The sequence below is a fragment of the Alligator mississippiensis genome, chromosome 5 (assembly GCF_030867095.1).
Source record: "Alligator mississippiensis isolate rAllMis1 chromosome 5, rAllMis1, whole genome shotgun sequence".
Taxonomy (NCBI): Eukaryota; Metazoa; Chordata; order Crocodylia; family Alligatoridae; genus Alligator; species Alligator mississippiensis.
The window spans coordinates 55,550,162-55,572,649 of record NC_081828.1 but is presented as its reverse complement, the minus strand read 5'-3'; the positions used below and the strand labels follow the sequence as shown (position 1 = coordinate 55,572,649).

Below are 22,488 nucleotides of genomic sequence, written 5' to 3'. Positions count from 1 at the left end.
AGAATCCAGGCAGATCTGGACAGGTTGGAAAAATGGGTGGAACAGAATAGGATGCAGTTCAATATGAACAAATGCAAGGAGCTGCACCTAGGAAGAAGGAATGATCAACATGCTTACAGGCTCAGAGGGGGACCTTTTCAGCAGCACATCAGTGGAAAGGGATCTTGGAGTCACTGTTGATTCCAAGATGAACATGAGTCATCAATATAAAAAAAGTGATCAGTAAAGCTAACGGCACTTTATCATGCATTAGCAGGTGCATGACAAACGGGTCCAAGGAGGTGATACTTCTCCTTTATGTGGCATTGGTCAGGGCACAGTTGGAGTACTGCGTTGTTTTGCAGATGTCACCAGCCCTGTCGGCAGAGGGCGGGCGGGGGACAAGCACCGACCAAGAGTCAACAATCACCCGCAGACACTGCCAGGTTGATCACTGACCACCCACACACGCTGCCAGCGGTGTCAAGGGGGTGGTGAGCGGTGACCACCCGCAGGCGCCACCGACACTTTCCATGGGGGGGGTGCACCACCACACTCAGGGGGTGCACATGCACCCCCTATGCATCACCAATGTGACAGGCAAAACCCTACAAGGAGAGATTGAGGGCCCTGGATCTCTTCAGCCTTCGCAAGAGAAGGCTGAACAGTGATCTTGTGGCTGCCTACAAATTCATCAGGGAGATGAATAGGAGATGCAAGGAACAGGAGATGCTATGTTTACCAGGGCACCCTTTGGAGTAACTAGGAACAAAGGCCACAAACTGACAGGCCAGATTTAGGTTAGACATCAGGAAGAACCTCTTTAAAGTAAGGGTTGCCAAAATCTGGAATGGGCTTCCAAGGGAGGTGGTGCTCTCCCTTACCTTGGGGGTCTTTAAGAGGAGGCTAGACATGCTCCTGGCTGGGGTCATCTGACCCCAGTGCTCTTTCCTGCCCAGGGCAGGAGGTTGGATTCGATGATCTGCTAAGGTCCCTTCCAACTCAAACATTATGAATCTATGGCAGGCGAGACCCCCCCCCCAACCCTTCTTCACGGTCAGTATAGTATCTCCTCCTTCTCCTGGTCTTCCCAGGGCATGAAAGGAGCTCACTCAGCCTCTTGACTTTTCTTTTTACAGACCTCTGGGGATGCTCCAATAGTGTAGTCTCTAAGTAAATTCAGATATGTCTGCATAGTTTTCTCTGCTTTCTAACCAATAGTAAAGAGAAAACAAGTTGTTTATCAAGTTTCTGGTTATAAATTTATGTGATTTATATAAGTGGTATCAAAAGAATCTGAGAGATGAGAAGACTATCAATTTTGCATGTAGGTCTTGAAATTCTGTGGTCCTCATCCATTATTTTCTGTAGACTGGGGTGTCAAACATAGGCTCCACAAAGCACCAAAAACCAGCCCCCCAGTGTTCCCCTGTTGACCCGCATGCTGTATGAAACTGGCCCTGTGCACAGCACCTAGGATGTGCACTGTCCATAGCACTCACTGGGGCTAGGTCCTGGGTTATACTGTCCACTCAGGCAAGCATCCCAGAACAGCCCAAGTAGTTATCAATCATGTGCATTGGATCATGGTTGCAGGCAGGGGAGTCTGTGGGCTTGACCAGGCCAACAGACCAGCCCTGTGCCACACATCCAGCCTATTGGGCAAAATGAGTTTGACACCCTGTTCAGAACTTCACCAAGTATCAACTCAAAACTTTCATTTTCTTAAGTTTTCCCCTGTTTTTCCAATTATACCTTCTTTTTTTTTTTTTTTTTTTAAAGTCTCTGGTAAAGACTACTTAATTTCCCAGATTATTTTTTCATGATTCTACTCCACATTTTATTTAAGCAATTTACAACATCTTTCTAAAGGTAAGTACAGCTCTGACTAAATTAAGTTAAACTAAATCCATTGCAACTTTGCCCATTTATAAACAAGAACTCTACCCAACACTCTTGATTACAAACAACTGTATTTGTATCTTAAGCAGTAAGAATTGGCCACCTGAGTGTTAACTAACAGCATTATAACCCACTGCTCAAAATGCTAGTATACGTGTTCACATTTGACAGTATTAGGGAGTAATCTTAGCATTTATATGCTTAATTCTTGGTGCTAGTGTTACCCTGTTTTAAAAACAAAAGAAAATGGAATTTTAAAATAAAATAAAAGCACATATTTTAAAACAAAATAAATGGAATTTCCTTTTCTATGGACGTCTTGGTACTTACTTGGCTGGGAAAATTACATGTGAACTTGTAAAATTAAGTGTCTGAAGGAAATAAACTTAAGCTCTCCAACTTTTAAAGAAAACTAAAAATTACCTTTGGGGAACAGAAATTAGATTTTCAACTCCAATGGTGAATGGTTCAAAAGATTGAGAGCAACTGTTTTTGCAAACTTATTTGTGATCAACATGCCTCACATAGATGTTTTCACATACACGCACTAAACAAACTAACCAGTTTCTGACTGCTGTGGAATGTCCTGATGGCTATTCAGATTGTTCGCATTGAGGTTCCGGAGTGCAGCAACCAAATCTGTTTTGCATAATGCCTTGACTTCACTCACCAGAGCTTTGTTGCACAAATTTTTATCATCCCTGTGAAAGACAATTATTTCTGTTTTGACCTACTGCTAAGTTGCACTTAGAAAAACATTTTTATAAATTAACTTGTATGCACTGGTAAGCTTGTCTTCATTAAACCTATACATACTTTGAAGGGGTCGATTGTATGTAAAAATTACTACTTGAGAAATGGTGGGAAGTTTAAGATGATAAATTAAACTGTTAAGTCAAAAAGTATGTATTCTGAAAAGCAGCATAGAAAAAAAACACTTAAAACTTTATATCACATTTTAGGCTCGATTTAAACCAGAAGAGCACTGTAAACATTAAACTGCTTAATATTTAAGAGCCAAAAGGAGATCCCAAAACCTCACAGGTTGCCTTTAAACATGATTTAGCCCTGCACAACTTGTGGATGAAGGAATAAGATTTATTCCACCATATTTTCTTGCATACAACATGCCTCCAAATAAGAGATGTACCTTGTTTTTGAAGGGCAGAATGAAGGGGGGAGGGGTGTCTTTCTTTGAAAATACTGGCAAGTATATTTTCCCTGGGAGACAAAAAAAAAAAAACAAACCCCAAAAAACAAGAAAGCAGGCAGCTGCAATAGAGGGGAGCAAAAAATTATCGGTGCTCTGTTAACTTCCTACATGCAGAATGTCACAGGTGCTGCTCACTCAGCCAAACTGTTCTACCCATCTAATCTTCCTGACTTGAGCCAAGTAGGCAGCCAACAGTGCCTGCCAGGTCAGCTGAGGACTTGATCCTAGCCAGCCACCAGCAGAGTCAGCTGAGGATCCACTCAGCTGATTCATCAGAAGCCTCTACCCTGGCATCCAGAGCTCATCTCCACTTGTAAAATGCAACAGAGCAAGCCCTGGGTGTTGGTACAGAGCCTCCAATTTAATATGGAATCATGGATATAAAAGTAGTCTCTGTACTGATATTTGTAACTAGATTTCTACTAAAAATGTAACAAAAAAGCTAGGCAAAAAAAATAGAACAAAGGTAAGCCCTTCTCCTATTCACCAACCTCATAACAAATCTTTACCACCAGTTCACTTATACTCCATACCAAACATGAGAGAAACCAAATATCGAACACAGCAGTTTTCAGAAAATGAAGCATGTCAAGTCACTTATGCATAAAGTAAAATGGTGAGAAAAATCACTTCCTAAAAGTCTGCAATTTTTTTTAATTCTTCCCTTACACCTTAAAAAAGCATGGAGTGACTCTGCTGCTTAAAAAGAAAAGTTTCTTGCAAAGCCAATCTAAAAATGAGGGATCAGGAAGGGTTGTCAGATTGATATTTGTTCTTATCCTCACATATACAGACCTCAAAAACTAAACTGCATGTTAAACTCACGTGCACAGTATGACAACAGCTTGAGGGAAGAGGCTACGATACTGCAGACAGCATTGCAAAACACGATCATCATTGTTTTCATCACTCAAGCCATCTGCAAGATTAGCAACACAATGACTATATGTTTGGAATAGCCTGACATGAAATATTCTAACGCGTTTAAAATATGGTATTGAAATGCTATATTTGTTCAAGCAAGGGGAAGAAACATGAACTAAGCATATGTCTGGAAGCTGATATTTCATGGGTTGCAGTCTTAACTGATCATTTCTTTATATGTAACTTCAAGTTACTTACCCAGCTCTCAGCATGTTTAGGTCAGTAGTTAAAGAGCCAAGAGTAAATACACAATCTATACCTAAAATAATAGGATGAATTAACTCCCGACAGGTTATCTATATAGTTTAGAAACAAAGCAGAAATTGCTTATTACAGTGTTCTCAAATTTACTGATGAAATAGTAAGGAGTGAAGTATTTATTATGAAAAGGCATTACTTTGTTAGCCATTCACAAATCTGCTGCTGATTATAGGCAGCTTTGATTGGACCTATGAAAGATGGTATTATGGTTGCTTGCAGACAGTAAATAAAAAAAATAAATAAATAAATAAATATTTTTTTTTAAAGCACTTCAAACTCTGCATGCTCCCGTGCATGCCCAGAAGAGGCAGCACGTTAGCTGGACCCAGCTCACCTGACATCTGTATAGATCAGGTGCTGTAGTGGAGCTTTTATCTAATAGCTGATTGAACTAGCTTTAGATAAAAGCATCAGAAAGCCCCACGGAAGTGCCTGATCTATACAGACACTGCAGAGCCAGGTCAGAGTAACGTGCTGATTCTTCTGGTAAAACGTGGTTTGCATTGGTTTTGGTTTTTTCTTTTAATGTCTGCAAGCAGCCTGTTTTTCAATAACTCACAAGAATATATACCTATAACAGAAGACTGATAAATACATTAGGTCTGATTCTATCCTCTATTACAGCAGCATGAAACAATGCAATGGGGGAGAATCAGGCTGCTTATGAATTGGTCTGACAACTTCAAACTGTTAGCCAATTTTAATACAGTAACTGCAGTCAAACGGATTTTATGAAACCCAGTAGCAGGTGCTAAAGCTCACACTAACCAAGCTGTGAGGACCATACAATCCAGAGATAAGTTGACTCTGTACATAACTTACATATTTTTTGAGAAGCAAGCTGCATAGATTGTCCCCACAACTTTGAATCTTGGTTTTTGAGACAAGTGTAGATGAACTGAACTGCAGGGATAGCTTTGTCTCGAACATGTTGGACCATCTTCCCTTTCTTCAAGTTGTCCAGCTCTTGTAGAACCACCCAGGGAATTATCAATGCAAGTCTGCCAACCCCTAACAAAAAAACAAAAAAAAAAAAGTTTCTGAACTCCCAGTTTAACTAAAGTAAATTTAATGCAAACACCATATTTGTTTTCTTACATAAAGCAGCAGATTTCTACATTACTTGGTAAGAGCCATCACCTTCTGTACTCAAAAAAGTGGTTTGGCATTTAAAAATAAGTCTAAATAACAAATTTCCCTCTTTATAATGTTAAACTCAATCTGGCATTCGATGGGACATTTGTAAAGTAATTATGAGCAAATTTGAGAACAAACTATACAACATTTTGACAACATTGTGCGACAAACAGGAGGAAGTTACCACAACAATTAATGCCAGATTATATGCTCACTAGGAAATACTAAAATAAAGCCACAGAGCAGAGGGGAGAAAAAGTGAAAAAGACTGGCATTATACAAATCAGTGATAACACCACCAGTCATTCACATAACCATTTATCTGTATTAATTCAACTTGAATAGTTTGTGACATCAGCCTACATTCCTGTAACATGGGGAAAAAAAACAATGGATACTAGAGTAAGGTTTTATTGTCCTATATTTCATGAATATGTCAATTCCTTTTAAACCTTTCCGTTCTTCAGCTGCATTCACATACCTGGTATATCTTCAGTTTTCAGAGTCCTGATAAACTTAAGATGACTAATCATTATGTTGGTGTCAATCACTATCAAAAGGTTCAAACCAGAAGTCATATCTGCTGAAGAAGAGAACGTGGTTATAACAATTCATTCTTCCGTGATCCTTGCCCAGGATATTTGTTACTTTTAGTGTTGTCAAGGTAAAAGTAGACACCAGAGAAATCTCAAAATTCTTGCAGATAACATACCAGCAGAAATATTTGCATCTTGTTCTGGAAGATCTATTTCCATACTGGTTAGCTCTCCACAAGTCTGTACAACTGGCAAAACCATCTTTCTGTCAATACGAGCAGCATGCAAGTCTTCTATTATCTGCATCTATTGTTAAAAAAAAGAGACTCTGCAACACATACCCAAATATGTAAAGTCCAAGATACAGTCTAGAATGAAATTTAATTTGCAACCACATTTCAGTATGAAGCTGATGGGCTCGTTCTTCTCCTGACTACATAGGCTGAAAATTCCCTGCCAACTACAATTCTTAAGAAATGGTTGTCCATCTTCACTGAAAAACTAAACAGATGTTGGAAAATAAAGCTGTTGTGGTCTGCATATAAATGCAAGGCCCCACAGCTAATAGAAGATGAAAAACTAAGCTATGACATGTAAGTATGCCTCCATCAAGCACTTCCTGAAAAAAACAACCTCTAACTGGGTTTGTATTAGTACTTGAGAGTATAGAGAGCCATCAGGAATAAAAGATACCACACCAGTAATATAGAACATCATCCAAGGAATTACATCACCTCAAATTCATACTTTGACAACCAAGCTATTTAACAAAAATACTATGGAACAGGGGTGGGCAAAATGAGGCCCGCCAGGCCATTTTATCCAGCCTGCAAGGCCCCTAAAAAAATGTAGAAAATTAATATTTATCTGCCCTGGGCTGCCTGTCATGCGGCCCTCAATGGCTTGCCAAAACTCAGTAAGCGGCCCTCCACCCAAAATAATTGCCCACCCCTGCTACAGAATTACTAACCTCTTGGTCTGTCTCTGAATTCTGACTGGCTTCAGGGGAGGCAGAAGAACATGGAACTTCAAAGCTCTGTAGAGAGAAATAAAGGTAGAAATACAAAACTTTTAGAGAACTTACTGATTCTGAATTTAACAAATCAAATAGATAACTAAAACAAATATATTTTTTTCTGACTTTGTGAGAAAATTAGTATTCATGTATTCTAGTTTTGCAACAGCATTACAAAAAAGACTATGTATTGCAATAGCATTACAAAAAGACTACTGGTTTAATGCGATCAGAGTGCAGGAGACAAACATTTACATTTAAAAAGCCTTTTTAGAAACATTAAAACCTTTTAATCAATTTAGGGTTACAAGTCGCCAGAAGTGTAACAAGAGGTCCTGAAGCCGACCTACAACTATAGTTCAACCCTGATGTATACCACCACTGTGTTTATTTCAGTTTGTGCAAATTCAGCTGAGAATCCCATGGATTAAATCAGGCTCAAATTCATCTTAATTGTGGCCAGACCAACTTGAATTCAGATATAAAGCTGAAACTACCATAAAACAAGCATTTATTTACTACTAAAATAGCCAGAGTCTTTTTACTTCACCTGTTTTAAGTGTAATGGTTTAACTTCAAGGTTCCTTTTTTCAGTCTTTGAAGTACCAGCAGTTTTGTTGGACTCAGCCTGCTGTTTTGTCTGCTTATGATATTCCCATCGTTTAGGTATTTCAGTTGAATAACATGATGGTTTATATTTAATGGCATTATGATTTTTGTTAGATAATTCTTTGCAGCTTCCTAGACCTTCTTCCTTACATATCATAAAGGATGAGCCCGATGCATTACTGGGGGGGCCATCAACCTTAGCCTCTGGAAAGGTAGAAGACTTTTTTGGAATTCTGAAATCATCACTGCATTTTTTTGAGCTGTGAGACTTCTTTCTTAGTAGATGAGGCTGGCATGTAGCAGTCGTGAACTTTTCCAACATAGTCTGCTCAACTCTAGCCTTCAGTTTATTGAGCTCAGCTTTCTCTTTCTTCTTCTTCTTCTTCTTCTTCATTAGCTTGTCCTTTTGGACAGCAAAACTAGGCCGTATCTTTCTCTCTCCTCTTCCCTCAAAGTGCCGGTCTTTGTTACAGCTTTTCTTGCTATCAGGGACCACACCAGAATCACAGGCATTTTTTTCATGTTTAGTGTCTTTATGCTTAAATTGTATAGTTATCTTCCCACGCTTCCCAGATAGGATTGAAGAATCATTGGTGGTTTTGGTACTGTTTGAAGACTCGCTCTGGAATCTTTCATCAGTGCTTTGTGAAACAGAACTTTGGTTTTGCTTCTCTTTCACACTATTATCGACTTTGAATCTATGGAATTGGCACACAAAAGTCACATTATAAACACGCATGTTACAGCAGGGCTATTCAACTTGTAAAGAGCTGCAAGCCACACTGCCCCACCCCCATGAGCATGGAAGAAAGCTGAAGCTCAGAGAGGGAGACAGAGCTTGGAGCTTCCTATAGCCCTAGGGTGTGGAGCAAGCAGCAACAGCAGTAGCAGGAACAGACAATACAGAGAGGCAGCAACAACAGTAGGGAGTGGCACCCAGACCTATGGGGAAAGACTGGGGAGCTGAGGATCTAAAGGCAGCAGGAGCCAACAGGCTGCAAATTGGAGCCCACAGGCTGCCAGATGAACAGCCCTGTGACACTATACCTAAGGCAATAGAACCAAAAACTAAGGGAGCCTGTACACAGTTATTACTATACATTTATAATTCAGGCTGTTTGAATTTGGAATTTCTTTAGTTGATGATAAATTCATGGCAAGCTGTCCTTTAAAAGTCACGAGTCTTACTTATTTTACACCGTGTATAACTGCTAGCTGCCTAATGCTGGCAGATCTTGTCTGTATGGTACCAGCAACTAACTCCAGGGATTATAACATAATAGTGCCCTCAATGGTGCAGAAACGAAGTTCAGTCTTGCTGCACTGATGAGACAGAACAGCACTTCAACCACATTTATGAGCTGTACGCGGCCTGCTGAAGTTTAAACACACAGAAGCTAGATTCCATCTGCACTGCACTGCAGAATGTACAGCGCTAGTTAGTGTCGATCTGACATTAGCCTAGCTATTTACGTCTTACAATTCTGGTTCTGCACAAATTCTGTCACAGCTAAAAGTCTGCAACAAACAATCTGAAGTGCTGCATTTTATGGTAATAGTGTTTTTACTTTTTAAAAATGTATAAGTTATTGTAAAGCATTTTGAAACACTCCTCTCTCATGCCTGCACTTGCCTCACTGCAGAGGGGTAAGGTACCTACAGTGAGGCTATGTCCAGGCCGCTTAGCTCTAGGGCAGGGATAGGCAATTATTTCGGCTGATGGGACACTTAATGAGTTCTGGTGAGCTGTTGAGGACTGCATACACAATCTTTCAGAAGATATTATTTTAACAAATTATAGATAAAGAAATTGTTAGCATGACAGTATTTGAATCTTGGGGAGCACTGGATTTGCAACCGAATAAAAGGCTATAACCTGTGGCCTAGCAAGCTGCTAACCACAAGGCAGAATGGTATGTTAAAAGTAACATTGCAAGACACTTAGGCAAGCATTTTCCAAACAATATAGTATTGTTGTAAGATATATAGCTCATTGTGTAAGAAAAACAACATGCCCACATGTTGGGTCCTGGGAGCTGGCTGAAGGAGGAAGGGAATGGGACAGGGGGCATGTCAACAGAGCTCACCCAGGTGGTGAAATGCAGATTTAGTGTGGCAGAAGGCCACTTCTTTTTCCCCAAAAACTCTGCTCTGTGACAATTTGGTTTGTATGGGCCCTGCACAGGGTACACAGCTTACCCTATCTCTTTAAGTAACCTGAGCTAGATGCATTCCTGAGGGAGGGGAACAACCTGCTCCCTCTACATACATGACTGGCATCACATACCTGGGTGAGAGGCTTGAGCTCTCTAGTGGGCTAGAGACTGCAGTCTGCCCAGCAACCAGTGATGCATTTCAAACTGGTTGGCTGGCAGCCTAGGAATGACCTGCTTGGAGGCATGGAAGCGGAAAGGGATCTTGGAGTCCTAGTGGACTCCAAGATGAACATGAGTCGGCAGCGTGACGAAGTCATCAGAAAAGCTAATGGCACTTTATCATGCACCAGCAGATGCATGACGAACAGAACCAAGGAGGTGATACTTCCCCTCTATTGGGCGCTGGTCAGACTGCATTTGAAATACTGCGTGCAATTTTGGGCGCCGCACTTCAAGAGGGATGTGGATAACCTGGAGAGGGTCCAGAGAAGGGCCACTCGTATGGTTAAGGGCTTGCAGGCCAAGCCCTATGAGAAGAGACTAGGGCACCTGGACCTCTTCAGCCTCCGCAAGAGAAGGTTGAGAGGCAACCTTGTGGCTGCCTGTAAGTTCATCACGGGGGCACAGAAGGGAATTGGTGAGGCTTTACTCACGCCCCTGGGGGTTACAAGAAATAATGGCCATAAGCTAGCAGAGAGCAGATTTAGACTAGACATTAGGAAGAACTTCTTCACAGTGGCCAAAGTCTGGAATGGGCTCCCAAGGGAGATGGTGGTCTCCCCTATCCTGGGGGTCTTCAAGAGGAGGTTAGATAGGCATCTAGCTGGGGTCATCTAAACCCAGCACTCTTTCCTGCCTATGAAGGGGGTCAGACTCGATGATCTATTGAGGTCCCTTCCGACCCTAACATCTATGAATCTAGGTGCTGGCCTCCATTGGACCAGGTAAATTAGGTCATAAGGGCTATATAAGTTAAGGACTGCCCAGGAGGAAGGGGCAGCAGCCATGAGGGAGACTCAGAGAAAGAGAAGAGCTGGACCATCTGAAACTTGCGCTCTCTCTCAAAACTCATGATCAAGGAACTGCCTGCCTCCAGAGGGAATCTCCACCTGCCTCTGGATGATACTTGTGAGTAAGCTACCTAAGATCTAACTAGATATATAGCTTGCAGTAACTCAGATGCATGATCAAAGGCTACTCCAGCCACCCTGTTTACTCTATGGGATTTCTCTGATACCACTCAACTCTGTACCCTAATCCAAACCTACTCCTTGTAACCAATAAAGTTCTCCTTTGTACCTAGCGTGGGAGACTTATTGGGAGTGGGTCTAGATAATGCCTTGGGGTCCCCTTGGTTCAACTGACTAAGGGAGACCACTACTTGTGCTTCCGACTGAGGGAAGCACCCTAAGTTCTTAAAGTGAGTCAAGTACCCTCAAGGGCTACTAGGTCTGTGTTTCTCAGGGGATACCGTGCCAGAATCAAGCCCGTCCCTGGGTGAAGCAGCTCTACACCCAGGCTAGCGAGTATGCACCCCCAGGGAGGCACTCGAAGCCTGGAAGGTGTTTGGCCACAGTGAGGTGAGTGGCTCAGTGCAGAAGCACCCCCTACTAGCCCACCACAGGGGGCATGTCAACAGAGCTCACCCAGGTGGTGCCATGCAAATGTGATCTGACCCCCTCTCCTCTCTCTGTTCCTCATCTGACCTAAAGCTACCCCTGCAGCCCCGCCCGCTCCCTCACAGGACAACCTACACCATGCTCCCACCCACACCCACTTAGGGTCCTAGCCCTGGCCCTGGCCAGCATATACAGGTGGCCACTTATCCAAGAACCACTCTAATTAAAGCACCCAAAGCGTCATGTGCATCAGCATCCCCATGCTGAAAAATGGCAGTGGAGACACTAATTAAAACTCATCAAATAAGCTTTACTTAAAGTGCTCCTGCCACCATTTTTCAGCACAGGGACGCTGATACATGTGACACTAGAGTCTGCTGGAGCACAGTAATTACTACACTCCAGCAAACTCAATAAATCAAATCTGCTCCGATGCACTGTAATTACAGCGTGCTGGAGCAGCCTCAATGCCCGTGTATAGGTGCCTATAGCTATTAAGAAATCCACTACTCAAAATGGACAGAACAAGAAGAAAAGAACAGAGAACCAATGGAATAGTGTCACTGTTCTACTGTTTAAAGTGAAGTAGCATGCATTTACGAAGATTAAAAAAAAATTAACACCCTAATCTCCCAAATGTTATCATAAATTTAGCTTAAACCAGTCAAGTTATCAATGAATACAAGGACAAATGTTCTACTCTGGAAAAGGTCCTATGCTCTGCCACTAAAAGTCAAACAACATTTTTAGTTATAATAATTTATCTCATGGATTTGTTTTTATACTTAGGAACAAAGTATGCATTTACCTTTGAAATTCTAGCTTCTCTTTTTTAAGACTATTAGAAATTCCTGTCCCCCCGGATTTCTGAAAGCAAAAACAATTTTTTATATGTTAGAAGACACTGGATTGCAGTAAAATACAAATATCTTAATAAAATGAGCAGGTACTGGATGTACTAAAATTTGGACCAGCAATCAATAGGTGCCTATACACATGCTTGTTCACGTTCTAATGAGAATGCATAAGAGCAGATTCGATTAACCCAGATTCTAATACGAACATTCCCAGCATCGCCTCGCCTCACCGTTGCATGCCTGAGGCTCCGGCATGTTTCAAAATGGCCGTGGGGGCACGTTATCTAAACTTCACTGAAGTCCCACAACCATTTTGAAACATGCAGTGCTTAATGCATGTGACAGTGAGCCATTTTAATTAGAGCAGCTATCTGGGAACCAATCTAATTTCTATTCCCTCCACAAGCATATGTATAGGCAGCCTATGAAACAAGCTGCTCACCTGCTCCACTGTAAAAGCATATTCAGCAAAAATAATTAATTTCTATGGAAACATAAGGAACTTAAGAAAGAGGCATATAAGCAGACTTCAGGTTACAAAGACTTCAAAAGACTGGATACAGTCACAATTCGTTCAGATGTATCCAACATTCTAGGAGTAAGCCACTATTTTAAGTATAGACACACATTTTTATATATACACACATTTAAAAGAAGCTTCTACGTAATGTAGAAGATATTAGAGGTGCACTGATACATCAGTCCAATATCAGATCAATACCGATATAAAGAAAATTGGCTGTATAAGATAATCGGCTGGATGGGGGCAGCACTCAGGCAGCGACGAGCACAGCCATCACCGTGGAGAGCTGCCTGCAGCTGGTCAGTCCGTTGTGGTGGAAGGGAAGGGGAGGGGGGAAGGGAAGGGGCTTGGGGGAAAGTGGGGCAGATCAATGCCTCCCCTGGTGAGGGAGGGGCAGGCACTGCCCAAGTAGGGTGGGGGGAGGGGGCAGAGCTGCGGTTTGTGGGGGCAGCTCCTGCCTCTACTTTCACCCCAGGAGTGCCCGGGGGGGGGGGAGGGGGAGGGTGTCCCCTGGATCTGTGCAGGGCAGGGTAGGGCAGGCTGCATGCAGCAAGGGCTCTTCTTGGTGGGGGCTGGGCTTGGGGCAGGCCCCGGCAGCACTGGGATGATGCTGCATCCACCACAAATTTAGCCACCACTCCGCTCCCAGTGCCACCACCACGACTCTTACCATTGGTGGAGGCAGGGCATTAAGCCGGGGATGCACCAGGAGACTGGTGGCGGCAGCGCTGGGAGCAGAGTGGTGGCGAAATTTGGGGTGGATACAGCACCCTCCCAGTGCCACCAGCACCCGTTTCGAGGCCAGCCCTGCTGAGAAGAGCCCTGCGCAGCAGGCCAGCCCACCCCAACCCAGGAAGCGTACATCCCCTGCCCACCCCATGCCCTCCTGGGGTGCAAGCAGTAGCAGGAGCCACCCACTCCCCCAAGCAGCACCTGCCTCTGCCCCCTACCTCACCGTGGGGGCCATTGATCTGTCCCCGCCATGCCCCTTCCCTTCCCCCTCTCCTTCTACCACACCAGACTTTCCAGCTGGAGGCAGCTGTATCGGAAATCGGATCGGTATCAGCTGATACGCCTCCTTAAATATCGGCTATCGGTATCGGGCCCCAAAATCTCTATCAGTGCACCCCTAGATATTATGGCCATATGTACAAGATATAGCCACAATGCAACAGGGAGTTTAGGGCTCCTGTTACTTTAAGAGAAAGAGTGCAGCAGATGAACCTCAGGCAGTTAAGAAGGGGTTAGCCGCAGGAGGAAAGGCAGGCTGGCTGCTCCATCAAGCCCAGAACTTGTGGGTGGCTGCAGAAGTCACCTGACCAGAAAGGTACAGGAGCTTAGGGAACATATATGCCTACGGCCTGTGCCAGGACAGGCAGTCTGGCCAGGCAAGGTGCAGAGAAAAAGGCTCCTGAGCAGAAAGGCTACAGACGAGCTCTTGACTGACACCTGGGCCACCTTGGGAAAATGCGAGTAGAATACTGCTTGTCTGCAGGGGAATCAACTCAGGGTAGAGTGGAATTTGTGGTACAGCCAGGGAACTGATGTTTTATGTTCAGACCCAGTATGGAATCTGTGTTATAACCAGGGGGCTTATTCCTACATTATACTTTATACCAGTGGACTGAAATAGGAGTATCATAAATCACGCTGATAAATGCAAGGTTCTCCACCTTGGGAAAAAAAACCCGCAGCATCCTTATAGGCTCGGCAGTGCTATGTTGGCTAGCACTATGGAAGAAAGAGACTTGGGGGTCATCACTGACCACAAGATGAACATGAGCCTGCAGTGCAATGCGGCGGCTAGTAAAGCGACCAAAACGCTGGCTTGCATCCATAGATGCTTCTCAAGCAAATCCCGGGACGTCATTCTCCCCCTGTACTCGGCCTTAGTGAGGCCGCAGCTGGAGTACTGCGTCCAGTTTTGGGCTCCACAATTCAAAAAGGATGTGGAGAAGCTTGAGAGAGTCCAGAGAAGAGCCACGCGCATGATCAGAGGTCAGGGAAGCGGACCCTACGATGACAGGCTGAGAGCCTTGGGGCTCTTTAGCCTGAAAAAGAGCAGGCTCAGAGGTGATCTGATGGCCACCTACAAGTTTATCAGGGGTGACCACCAGTATCTGGGGGAACGTTTGTTCACCAGAGCGCCTCAAGGGATGACGAGGTCAAATGGTCACAAACTACTTCAAGATCGTTTCAGGCTGGACATAAGGAAGAATTTCTTTACTGTCCGAGCCCCCAAGGTCTGGAACAGCCTGCCACCGGAGGTGGTTCAAGCGCCTTCATTGAACACCTTCAAGATGAAACTGGATGCTCATCTTGCTGGGATCCTATGACCCCAGCTGACTTCCTGCCCTTTGGGCAGGGGGCTGGACTCGATGATCTTCTGAGGTCCCTTCCAGCCCTAATGTCTATGAAATCTATGAAATCATTCCAGTCAATGGGAGGGATAGAGGAGATCCCAGTAGTGCCCAAGGAGGGCAGTGGAAGGGCCCAGGGGGGGCAATGCCAAAGTAGGGGAGACAAAGACTGTAACCCAGAAGCCAGGTCAACCCAGAAGCCCAGTGGGCCTGGGCTAGAGGGCCCAGCAAGAGAAAAGACTATGAAGGCCAAAGCCCGAACAAGGAGAGTGATTGAATGCTAACATCTGCAAAGCATGGACATGGCTTCAGGGGAGATCAGAAGCCACAAACAACCTGTAAGACAACAGGTGCCCTGGAGGCACAAACAGGCCAAGAGGGCCCACCTAGTGCAGGTGCAGGACTGGGATGATTGGGATCCAGGAGGGAGCTGCTGGCAGTGAGACAGACTACGGGGTTGACCTAGGACCTTTGGCAGCCTCCACTTTGACATTCTATAAATTCCAAAAAAGGCATGGCAAGTGAGAGAAGATGAAGGGTACCCTTGAGGAGAAGTAGAAGAGGAGCTGTATGGCCACCAGGGGCATCCCAGCCAGACCCTGGCACTTGTTATACACATAGGCTGTTTGCAAACATTTAAATAAATAAATAAATACGTTTTACCAGAAGCAGCAGCACATTACTTTGACCCAGCTCTGCAGCGCCTCTACAAATTGGGTGCTTCAGCGGTGCTTGCTGGCACTTTTATCTAAAGCTGAGTCAATCAGCTATTAGTTAAAAGCAGCAAAAAAGCCCCACTAAAGCACCCAATCTATACAGATATCGAGCAAGCCAGGTCCAACTGAGATGCAGCCTCTTCTGGGCACGCATGGGGCTCAGCACAGGAATGCACTGAATTTATAGTAAAGTGCTGTTGGTTTAATTTCAGTTCAGCTCTTCCAGCAGCTGTAGCAGAAGAGGCTGCCCAACACTGTTTGCGTTTCAAGAACAGTGACAACTCTGCACAAAACTAATCCGATCTATGCTGTAGCTCAGGGCTTATCAACTCACAGCCTGCACGTGGCCCAAGAGGAGGTAAGCTGAGGCCCACAGTGCAGCCAATCACTGCTCTCATTGCTCCAGCTACTACCAGAGCATGGGTCAGTGTGGCCTGCAGAGCTAGGGAGAAGGTAAGAAGCAAGCCTGCATGGCACAGGAAAGTGTTGCGGGGGCGGGGCACATGGTAGGGGATGCCAACCAGAGTGCATCAAGGGAGGGAAAGCATATCTTACAAGTTAGACAACCCTGTTGCAGCCTATAAGGCTTGAGGCAGCCTGTGTCCCTTCTACATCAGGGTCCCTAATGCCAGGTCAACTTCCATTAGCGTATACGTTTGCAACAATGGAATATTTCACTGGTCAAGTATGCCACACAAACAAAGCCTCAGCCCAAGCTCACAAAACCACAACAAAGCCCAGAACCATTACTCTGTTATGGATCATTTCTAGCAAACCAAAAACGGAAAGTAATCTCTTTTCAATTTCTGATTCATTCTCCTATGAATGAACCTGCAAAATTTAAATGCTATTAAGATATGATATTTTCACAAAATGCACTATTTTTCTTACTTTGCTGTCCAAGTCATCCAAACCATCCTCCCGGCTAGATTTTTTGGGTTTCTTTTTAGACATCTCAAAACCCTAAGGAAAATAATGTTAGTTAGTAGTAGTGCAAAATTATGTCTCCACCATAGTAAAGCATAGACTGTTTGCAATAAAACAATTTGCAACCTACTTAATTTGCCAAATTAAGGACAAGCCACAAAGCTGTTTGCTGAGGGCTTTACATCCAAACTGCACTGTTTCCACAATCAGTTGGAGCTTGTCAGCAGTTGCACAAAGCTGACTGGTGAAGCAGTAACCTTTAAAACAAAAGACACAGTAAATAACTGGAACACTGGTACCACACAACTGTTTGCTGGGACTCCGTGCACCTCATTTTCACAGGTGGATAATAAACCTAAACCTGCAAAGGACCTCCCAAAAAATCAGTGCAAGTTTTAAACACTACATAAAAGCTGTTAATTCTGAGGGGAGAAACCCGCACATTAGACTTCCTTTCACCCAGACTCCTCCTCATGAATCAGCACCTGTTTTTTTATCTGAGAACTAGAAGTGCACCGATACATTGGTCCATATTGTATCAGCACCAGTTAAAAGGAAAATTGACATTATTGGCAATTGGCTTTTATTGGCTGATGTGGCTAATTATGTCACTGATAAATGCTACGTGTATGCGCACAGCTGCAGCATACATGTGGCCAGGAGTGCAGCATCCAGCCGATAAGTCTGTTGAGGGAAAGGGGCATAGGGGGGCATGAGGGAGGGAGCGGGGCTGGGGCAAGGGCAGGCACTGCACAGCTGGGGCAGGGTGTGGTGTGGGACAGGGCCAGTAGCTCATCCGCGGGATGTAGGGGGCAGCTCCTGCTGCTGCGCACACCCCCAAGGGCAAGCATGGGGGAGCACATGACACCCAGATCTGTGCATGGGACAAAGGCGGGCTGCTATTGTGCACACGGGGCTGGAGGCTGCATTCAGGACAGGCAGGGCGGGCGGTGGCAGCACTGGGAGGGCAGGTACCGGGGGGGGGGGGGGGGGGGAAGAGCTATAGAAAATGCTCGGGTGGCTCTAGGCCCCCTACACCCCCCCTCCCAGTACCACCACTGCCCACCCTACCCCGAGCACAGCCACTGGGAAGAGACTGGTAAAGCCCCTGGCCCACCCTCATCTAACACACAGATCCAGGGGGCACATGCCCCCCATGGCTGCCCCGGGGGTTCATGCAGCAGCAGGAGCTGCCCCCATACACCTTCTGGACAAGCTGCCAGCTCCATCCCATGCCCCACCTCACCTGTGCAGCACCTGCCTCTGCCCCTGCCCTAGCCCCAGCTCCACTCCCTCCCTCACTGTAGGGGCCTCAATCTGTTCTCCCTGTCCCTCCCCCCCCCCAAAACACCTCTTTCCCCCAACAGACTTACCAGTCGGACACTGCTCTTCAAGCTGTTGGGCTGCATATCAGCAATTGGATTGGTATCAGTCAATATGGCTGGTCAATCGGCCATTGATATCGGCCCAAAAAATCTTTATCAGTACACCCCTAGCAAGAACCCAGGATTTTTGCAGGTGAGATCTTGAATTGGCTCAGCTGCACATTTGCAATAGACTTAGACAAACTTTCAAATGCAATGCATTCTTCTTCAGGTCATAAGGGAAAGCAAGCACAGCAAAAGATTAAAACATTTGCAAAAATATGAAAGAGAAAGAATTCCCAGGAATTTTCAAGGGACAGCAGACAAGTAAAATCACAGAAAGAAGGATAGCCAGCTTAGTGGAAGATCAAGACCTGTGAGAAATGAAGACAGTTGGTATCATCTGTAGGGTAAAGAATGGTTACCTGGCGTCAGGTTACGTCAGTATGTTATACACATAAACTTTTTGTCTATTGCTTTTAATCTTATGTATGTTTTGCATTGCCTTAAGAAACTCTGTTTTGTATTGTTCTGTAGCTTGATATAACTGTTCAACCTCTGTATGTGAGAGAATGGGTTAAAGTCTGTCTGTGGAAAAGGAAAACATCAGCTGGCAACTGGATGAAAAATGCAGACAGATAAAAACCCAAACAGGAAGAATACTCCCCAGAACAGCAAAAGAATAATGACAATTGACCTTCAAGAAAGAACACAGTGATAACACAGCAGAAGTCCAGAGGACTGGGTGACAAGGCTATAAAAGCTGGGGCAAGACGTATCGATTTTGAGTCTTATTCTGCACATCATCCTGGAGCACTGGTTCTTCTGACGAGATGGACCATCAGGAGCCTGGCTCCTACTCACGATCAGCTTGGCTGGCCACTAAGTTGATCCGAGTACTGATAAGACTGGTAATGTATACCAGTGCAAAACAGAAATTGGGGTATGAGTGTGGGGTGTGCATGTGCATTAAGCACTTAATAAACACAGCATCTTGCCTCATCCTCCCTCATAAGGTCTTGCTTGTGATTTGAGCAGTTGACAATTTGTTGAACCCTTGTGTAACCCTTGGTTCTGAAGGACTTTGGGGGGGGGGGGGGGCAGAAGGGGTAGGAAGGAGGATTTTTTTTAGGGCCTTCTTGCACGGGACAGTTAACACAAGTTAAAGTGAGCACACATTCTGAACAGTCACACAATAATTCTTACTGAAATCTCATAACATGTACAGATTTGGCCCATGAGACTCATTGCTGTGGCTACTGGAACCCCTGCAACAACAGTGTATATCCCCTCCATTTCGGCATGGCTGCTGAAACCAGGGACTTAATACTGCTCTACTCCCCTTCAGTTTTACCTGGCACCAAAATTGGAGCTTTTAGTCACCCCCTGGACTAAAATCAGCAGAACAGGGGGGAGGGGGCAGCAGCATTATTAGATTCCTGGATTATGGAGCTGTGCCAATACAGCAGCTCAGGCAGCCAGAGATTAATGCTGTGGGCTTGTGAGCTGAATCCAGTCTGCAAGAAGCCCAGGAGCCTGTGCCTAACTAGTCATTATTATTTGTCCAAAGGAATCTGTAACACATCACTAGTGGTCACCAGTGCTAAGGAGGCTTATAGCTCCCGTGGTGGGCCTGGTCCCCTCAGGACCGAACACAGGCATGAGTGAACTAAGCAGCTGACAGAAAGGGGGCCCCAACATGTTAATTTTTTTATAAGTATCATTATCTCTGGTAAAGTGGGGCCTGATACTAAAAGTTCACCATGGAACCACTAGGAGTCTAGGTATGGTGCCACCTCCCCTGATGTGTGAAAAGGCCTATGCCTACCTAGTGAGAGAGTATGTGCAGAGGAAGGAAAGCAAGTAGTGCCTGAGCCCAGCATCCTCCATAGCACAATCCTTCACAAAACAAAACCAAAAAAAAAATGCCACAGGCTTTGCCAGCCACTCCCAGACAGATAAAAACAAAAGGTTTTCCAGCAAGGCAGTTCCTCCAGCTCATACTGAAAAAAATATAACAACATCCTAACAAGAAAGCAGCATAATTCAATATCCTGCTTGCCCCAACACCTCTGAGGTAAACAGACTGCTCCAACTTTTATCCGAGCCTAATTTGCATTAAATGATAAATGAACTTTTCCAGCCAAGAGATCTCACACCACTCACCTGTGAAATTTGAATTTACATTTCTACGTGGGAGAAATTTTACAATCTTTGCATTCTGCATGCAAATAAAGAGAAAATGTTTTTTGTAGCTGTCTAGTTGTGCCTCTAGCACACTGACTAATAATGATCAAGAGAGGCGTGTCATTAACAGCGACCGGCCTCGGAAACGGTTAGAGAAGAATTTAGAAGCTTTTCTGCTCGACATTGAGTTTTCTCAACCTAAAACTCCGGTAAACCAGAGCCCGAGGCGGGGCGGGGAGAGGCGTCCCTGCCGCGGGGCTGCGCTGAGAGCTCCTCCGCTCGGCCCCCTAGGGAGGTCCCCCAACAGCACCCCTGCCCGCCCAGAGAAGGGTCTCACCCCACCAGCCCCCCGACAGAGGCCAAGACGCCGACGCCGCCCGCGCGGCCTCGGCCCGGCAGCCTTCCCGACAGGACCCACCGGCTCCGCGCCAGCGCAGCTGCTGGACCGAGGGGCTCCACCGCGGTGCATCCTGGAGGCCGAAAGCGCTCCCCCCACCCCGGTGTCCCGTGGGCCGGCCGCGATGTACGCTGGGAGGTGTAGTTTGTTTGTTTTTCCTGACGGCGGCCGCGGTGCACGCTGGGAGGTGCAGCTTTCCTCGAGGCGGACGCGGTGCACGCTGGGAGGTGTAGTTTCCCCCAGCCACGGGTGCATCGGTCTTTGCTGCGGCGGCGGCTCGCAGTGCCCGCCCCGCCCCCTTTCCCCCCGGCTCGAAGGAGGCTGAGGCTGCTGCCCCCGCTGTCGGCGCTGCCTGTGGAGAAGATGGCGGCGGAGGCAGGGCTGCCCCCCGAGCAGGCAGAGCCGGAGGAGGACGAGGAGGAGGAGGAGGAAGACGGGGACGAGGAGGAAGAGGAGGAGGAGGCCGGAGAGATGAGTAAGGCCCCGGGCGCGGCGGCGGGGGTTGCGCTGAGGGCGCCCCTGGTGCTGGGGGGGCCAGGCCTGCAGTGGCGCTGCCCCCTCTCGGGCCGTCTCCGTGTTCAGCCTCGTGTCCTGCGGGCGGACAGGTGCCACCTCGCCCGCGAGTCCCAAGGGCGGTCCCCGGGGTTTCTTCGGCCGCCGCCTCCTTCCGCCCTCTGCCTCCCGCGCGTCCTGTCGCCCGGCTGAGGCGAGCTGCTGCTCGGAAGCCTGGTGCGGCGTCGCTGCCCCTCTCTGTCGTCTGACAGGCACAGATGGGGATCTTCCTTGGTTAGTCCTGGGTGCAAATGCATCCCGCCTGCCTGGGTCAGAGTCTGCCCCAGGGAAGGCGGTTCCATTGGCTGGTCGTCTGAAGACAGCTGCTTGGTTTTGTGTCAGCGAGGAGCAGCAGCAGTGTCCAGAGCCTCTGGCTCCACTTCTCTCCCCGCACCCTGCCAGTGACTGACTGCCATCCACGCTAAGTGGAAATCTGTTTTCTGAGCATGCTGTCCTCATGCTCCTGACCCTGTGTAGCACAGGGAAGAGGCGTCAAACTCATCCAGCCCCATGGGCCAGATAAGACTCTGCAAACCAAATCAGGACTGTGGGCCAGATGAGAGTCTGCAGGCCAGATCAGGACTGCGAGCAGTGCCCGTGATGCCAGGTCTGGCCCAAGCATTGCATGCAGAACACACCAGCTCTGTTTACACCACGTGTATCACCCAGGCTGGACCCTGCACCGCGTGTTGCACCAAGGGGTCGTCCAGGGCACAGGCTGTATGCTTGACACATCTGGCATGGAAACTTGACCCAGGATCTTCTGCTCACTTGTGCTTTAACCAGTCTGGTGGAAACTGATTTCTCCCTACTTTGGTACAGACCTGCACCAGGAAATGTATCCCACCATGCAGTGCCACACATTTCACAGCAAGTGGCCGGCATCCTGATATTCTTAGCTTTTCCCAAAAATGGTGCTTTTGTACTCTCTCACTCATAGCTACCATGCCATTTCTTTCCATTTTTATGGTTTAAGACACAGAGCATACATAAGACAGACAGAACACAAGGTAGCAGGGCCAAGCATTCCTTTCTGTTCTCCTGCTACAGGCACAGTCAGAAATTTAATCTTTTTTCATGTTTGTTCTCCTTAAGATCTTTATAAATCTGGATTTCCTTTGTCGAAGCCAGGGAAGTTCTCATTGGTTGAAGTTCTTAAGTCAGCCACTTAGTTGACTCTCTGCTCTCTCTCTCTCTCTCTCTAAAGTTCCCTCTCTAATCATTGTATATCCAGTTTATCATTTATAAAATACC

The 22,488-nt window shown here is 46.0% G+C and overlaps 2 protein-coding genes across 3 annotated transcripts in view; one reads left to right on the top strand and one right to left on the bottom strand.

Moving 5' to 3' along the window:
* The window catches only part of SWT1 (SWT1 RNA endoribonuclease homolog), a 76,652-nt gene extending 55,715 nt beyond the window's left edge, over nucleotides 1–20,937 (bottom strand). The window contains exons 1-10 of the mRNA XM_059727664.1: nucleotides 20,704–20,937; nucleotides 16,699–16,770; nucleotides 12,160–12,218; nucleotides 7,518–8,274; nucleotides 6,923–6,988; nucleotides 6,129–6,258; nucleotides 5,898–5,999; nucleotides 5,102–5,290; nucleotides 3,920–4,013; nucleotides 2,443–2,582 (exon numbers count right to left, since the gene is read on the bottom strand). Coding sequence (XP_059583647.1) covers nucleotides 2,443–2,582; nucleotides 3,920–4,013; nucleotides 5,102–5,290; nucleotides 5,898–5,999; nucleotides 6,129–6,258; nucleotides 6,923–6,988; nucleotides 7,518–8,274; nucleotides 12,160–12,218; nucleotides 16,699–16,770; nucleotides 20,704–20,937 — 1,843 coding nt within the window. The remainder of the gene's footprint in view (nucleotides 1–2,442; nucleotides 2,583–3,919; nucleotides 4,014–5,101; nucleotides 5,291–5,897; nucleotides 6,000–6,128; nucleotides 6,259–6,922; nucleotides 6,989–7,517; nucleotides 8,275–12,159; nucleotides 12,219–16,698; nucleotides 16,771–20,703) is intronic.
* Nucleotides 20,938–21,045: 108 nt separating this feature from the next.
* TRMT1L (tRNA methyltransferase 1 like) overlaps nucleotides 21,046–22,488 on the top strand; it is a 32,537-nt gene continuing 31,094 nt past the window's right edge. For both annotated transcript variants that reach the window (XM_006267566.4, XM_014596035.3), the window contains exon 1: nucleotides 21,046–21,157. In XM_006267566.4, coding sequence (XP_006267628.3) covers nucleotides 21,046–21,157 — 112 coding nt within the window. The remainder of the gene's footprint in view (nucleotides 21,158–22,488) is intronic.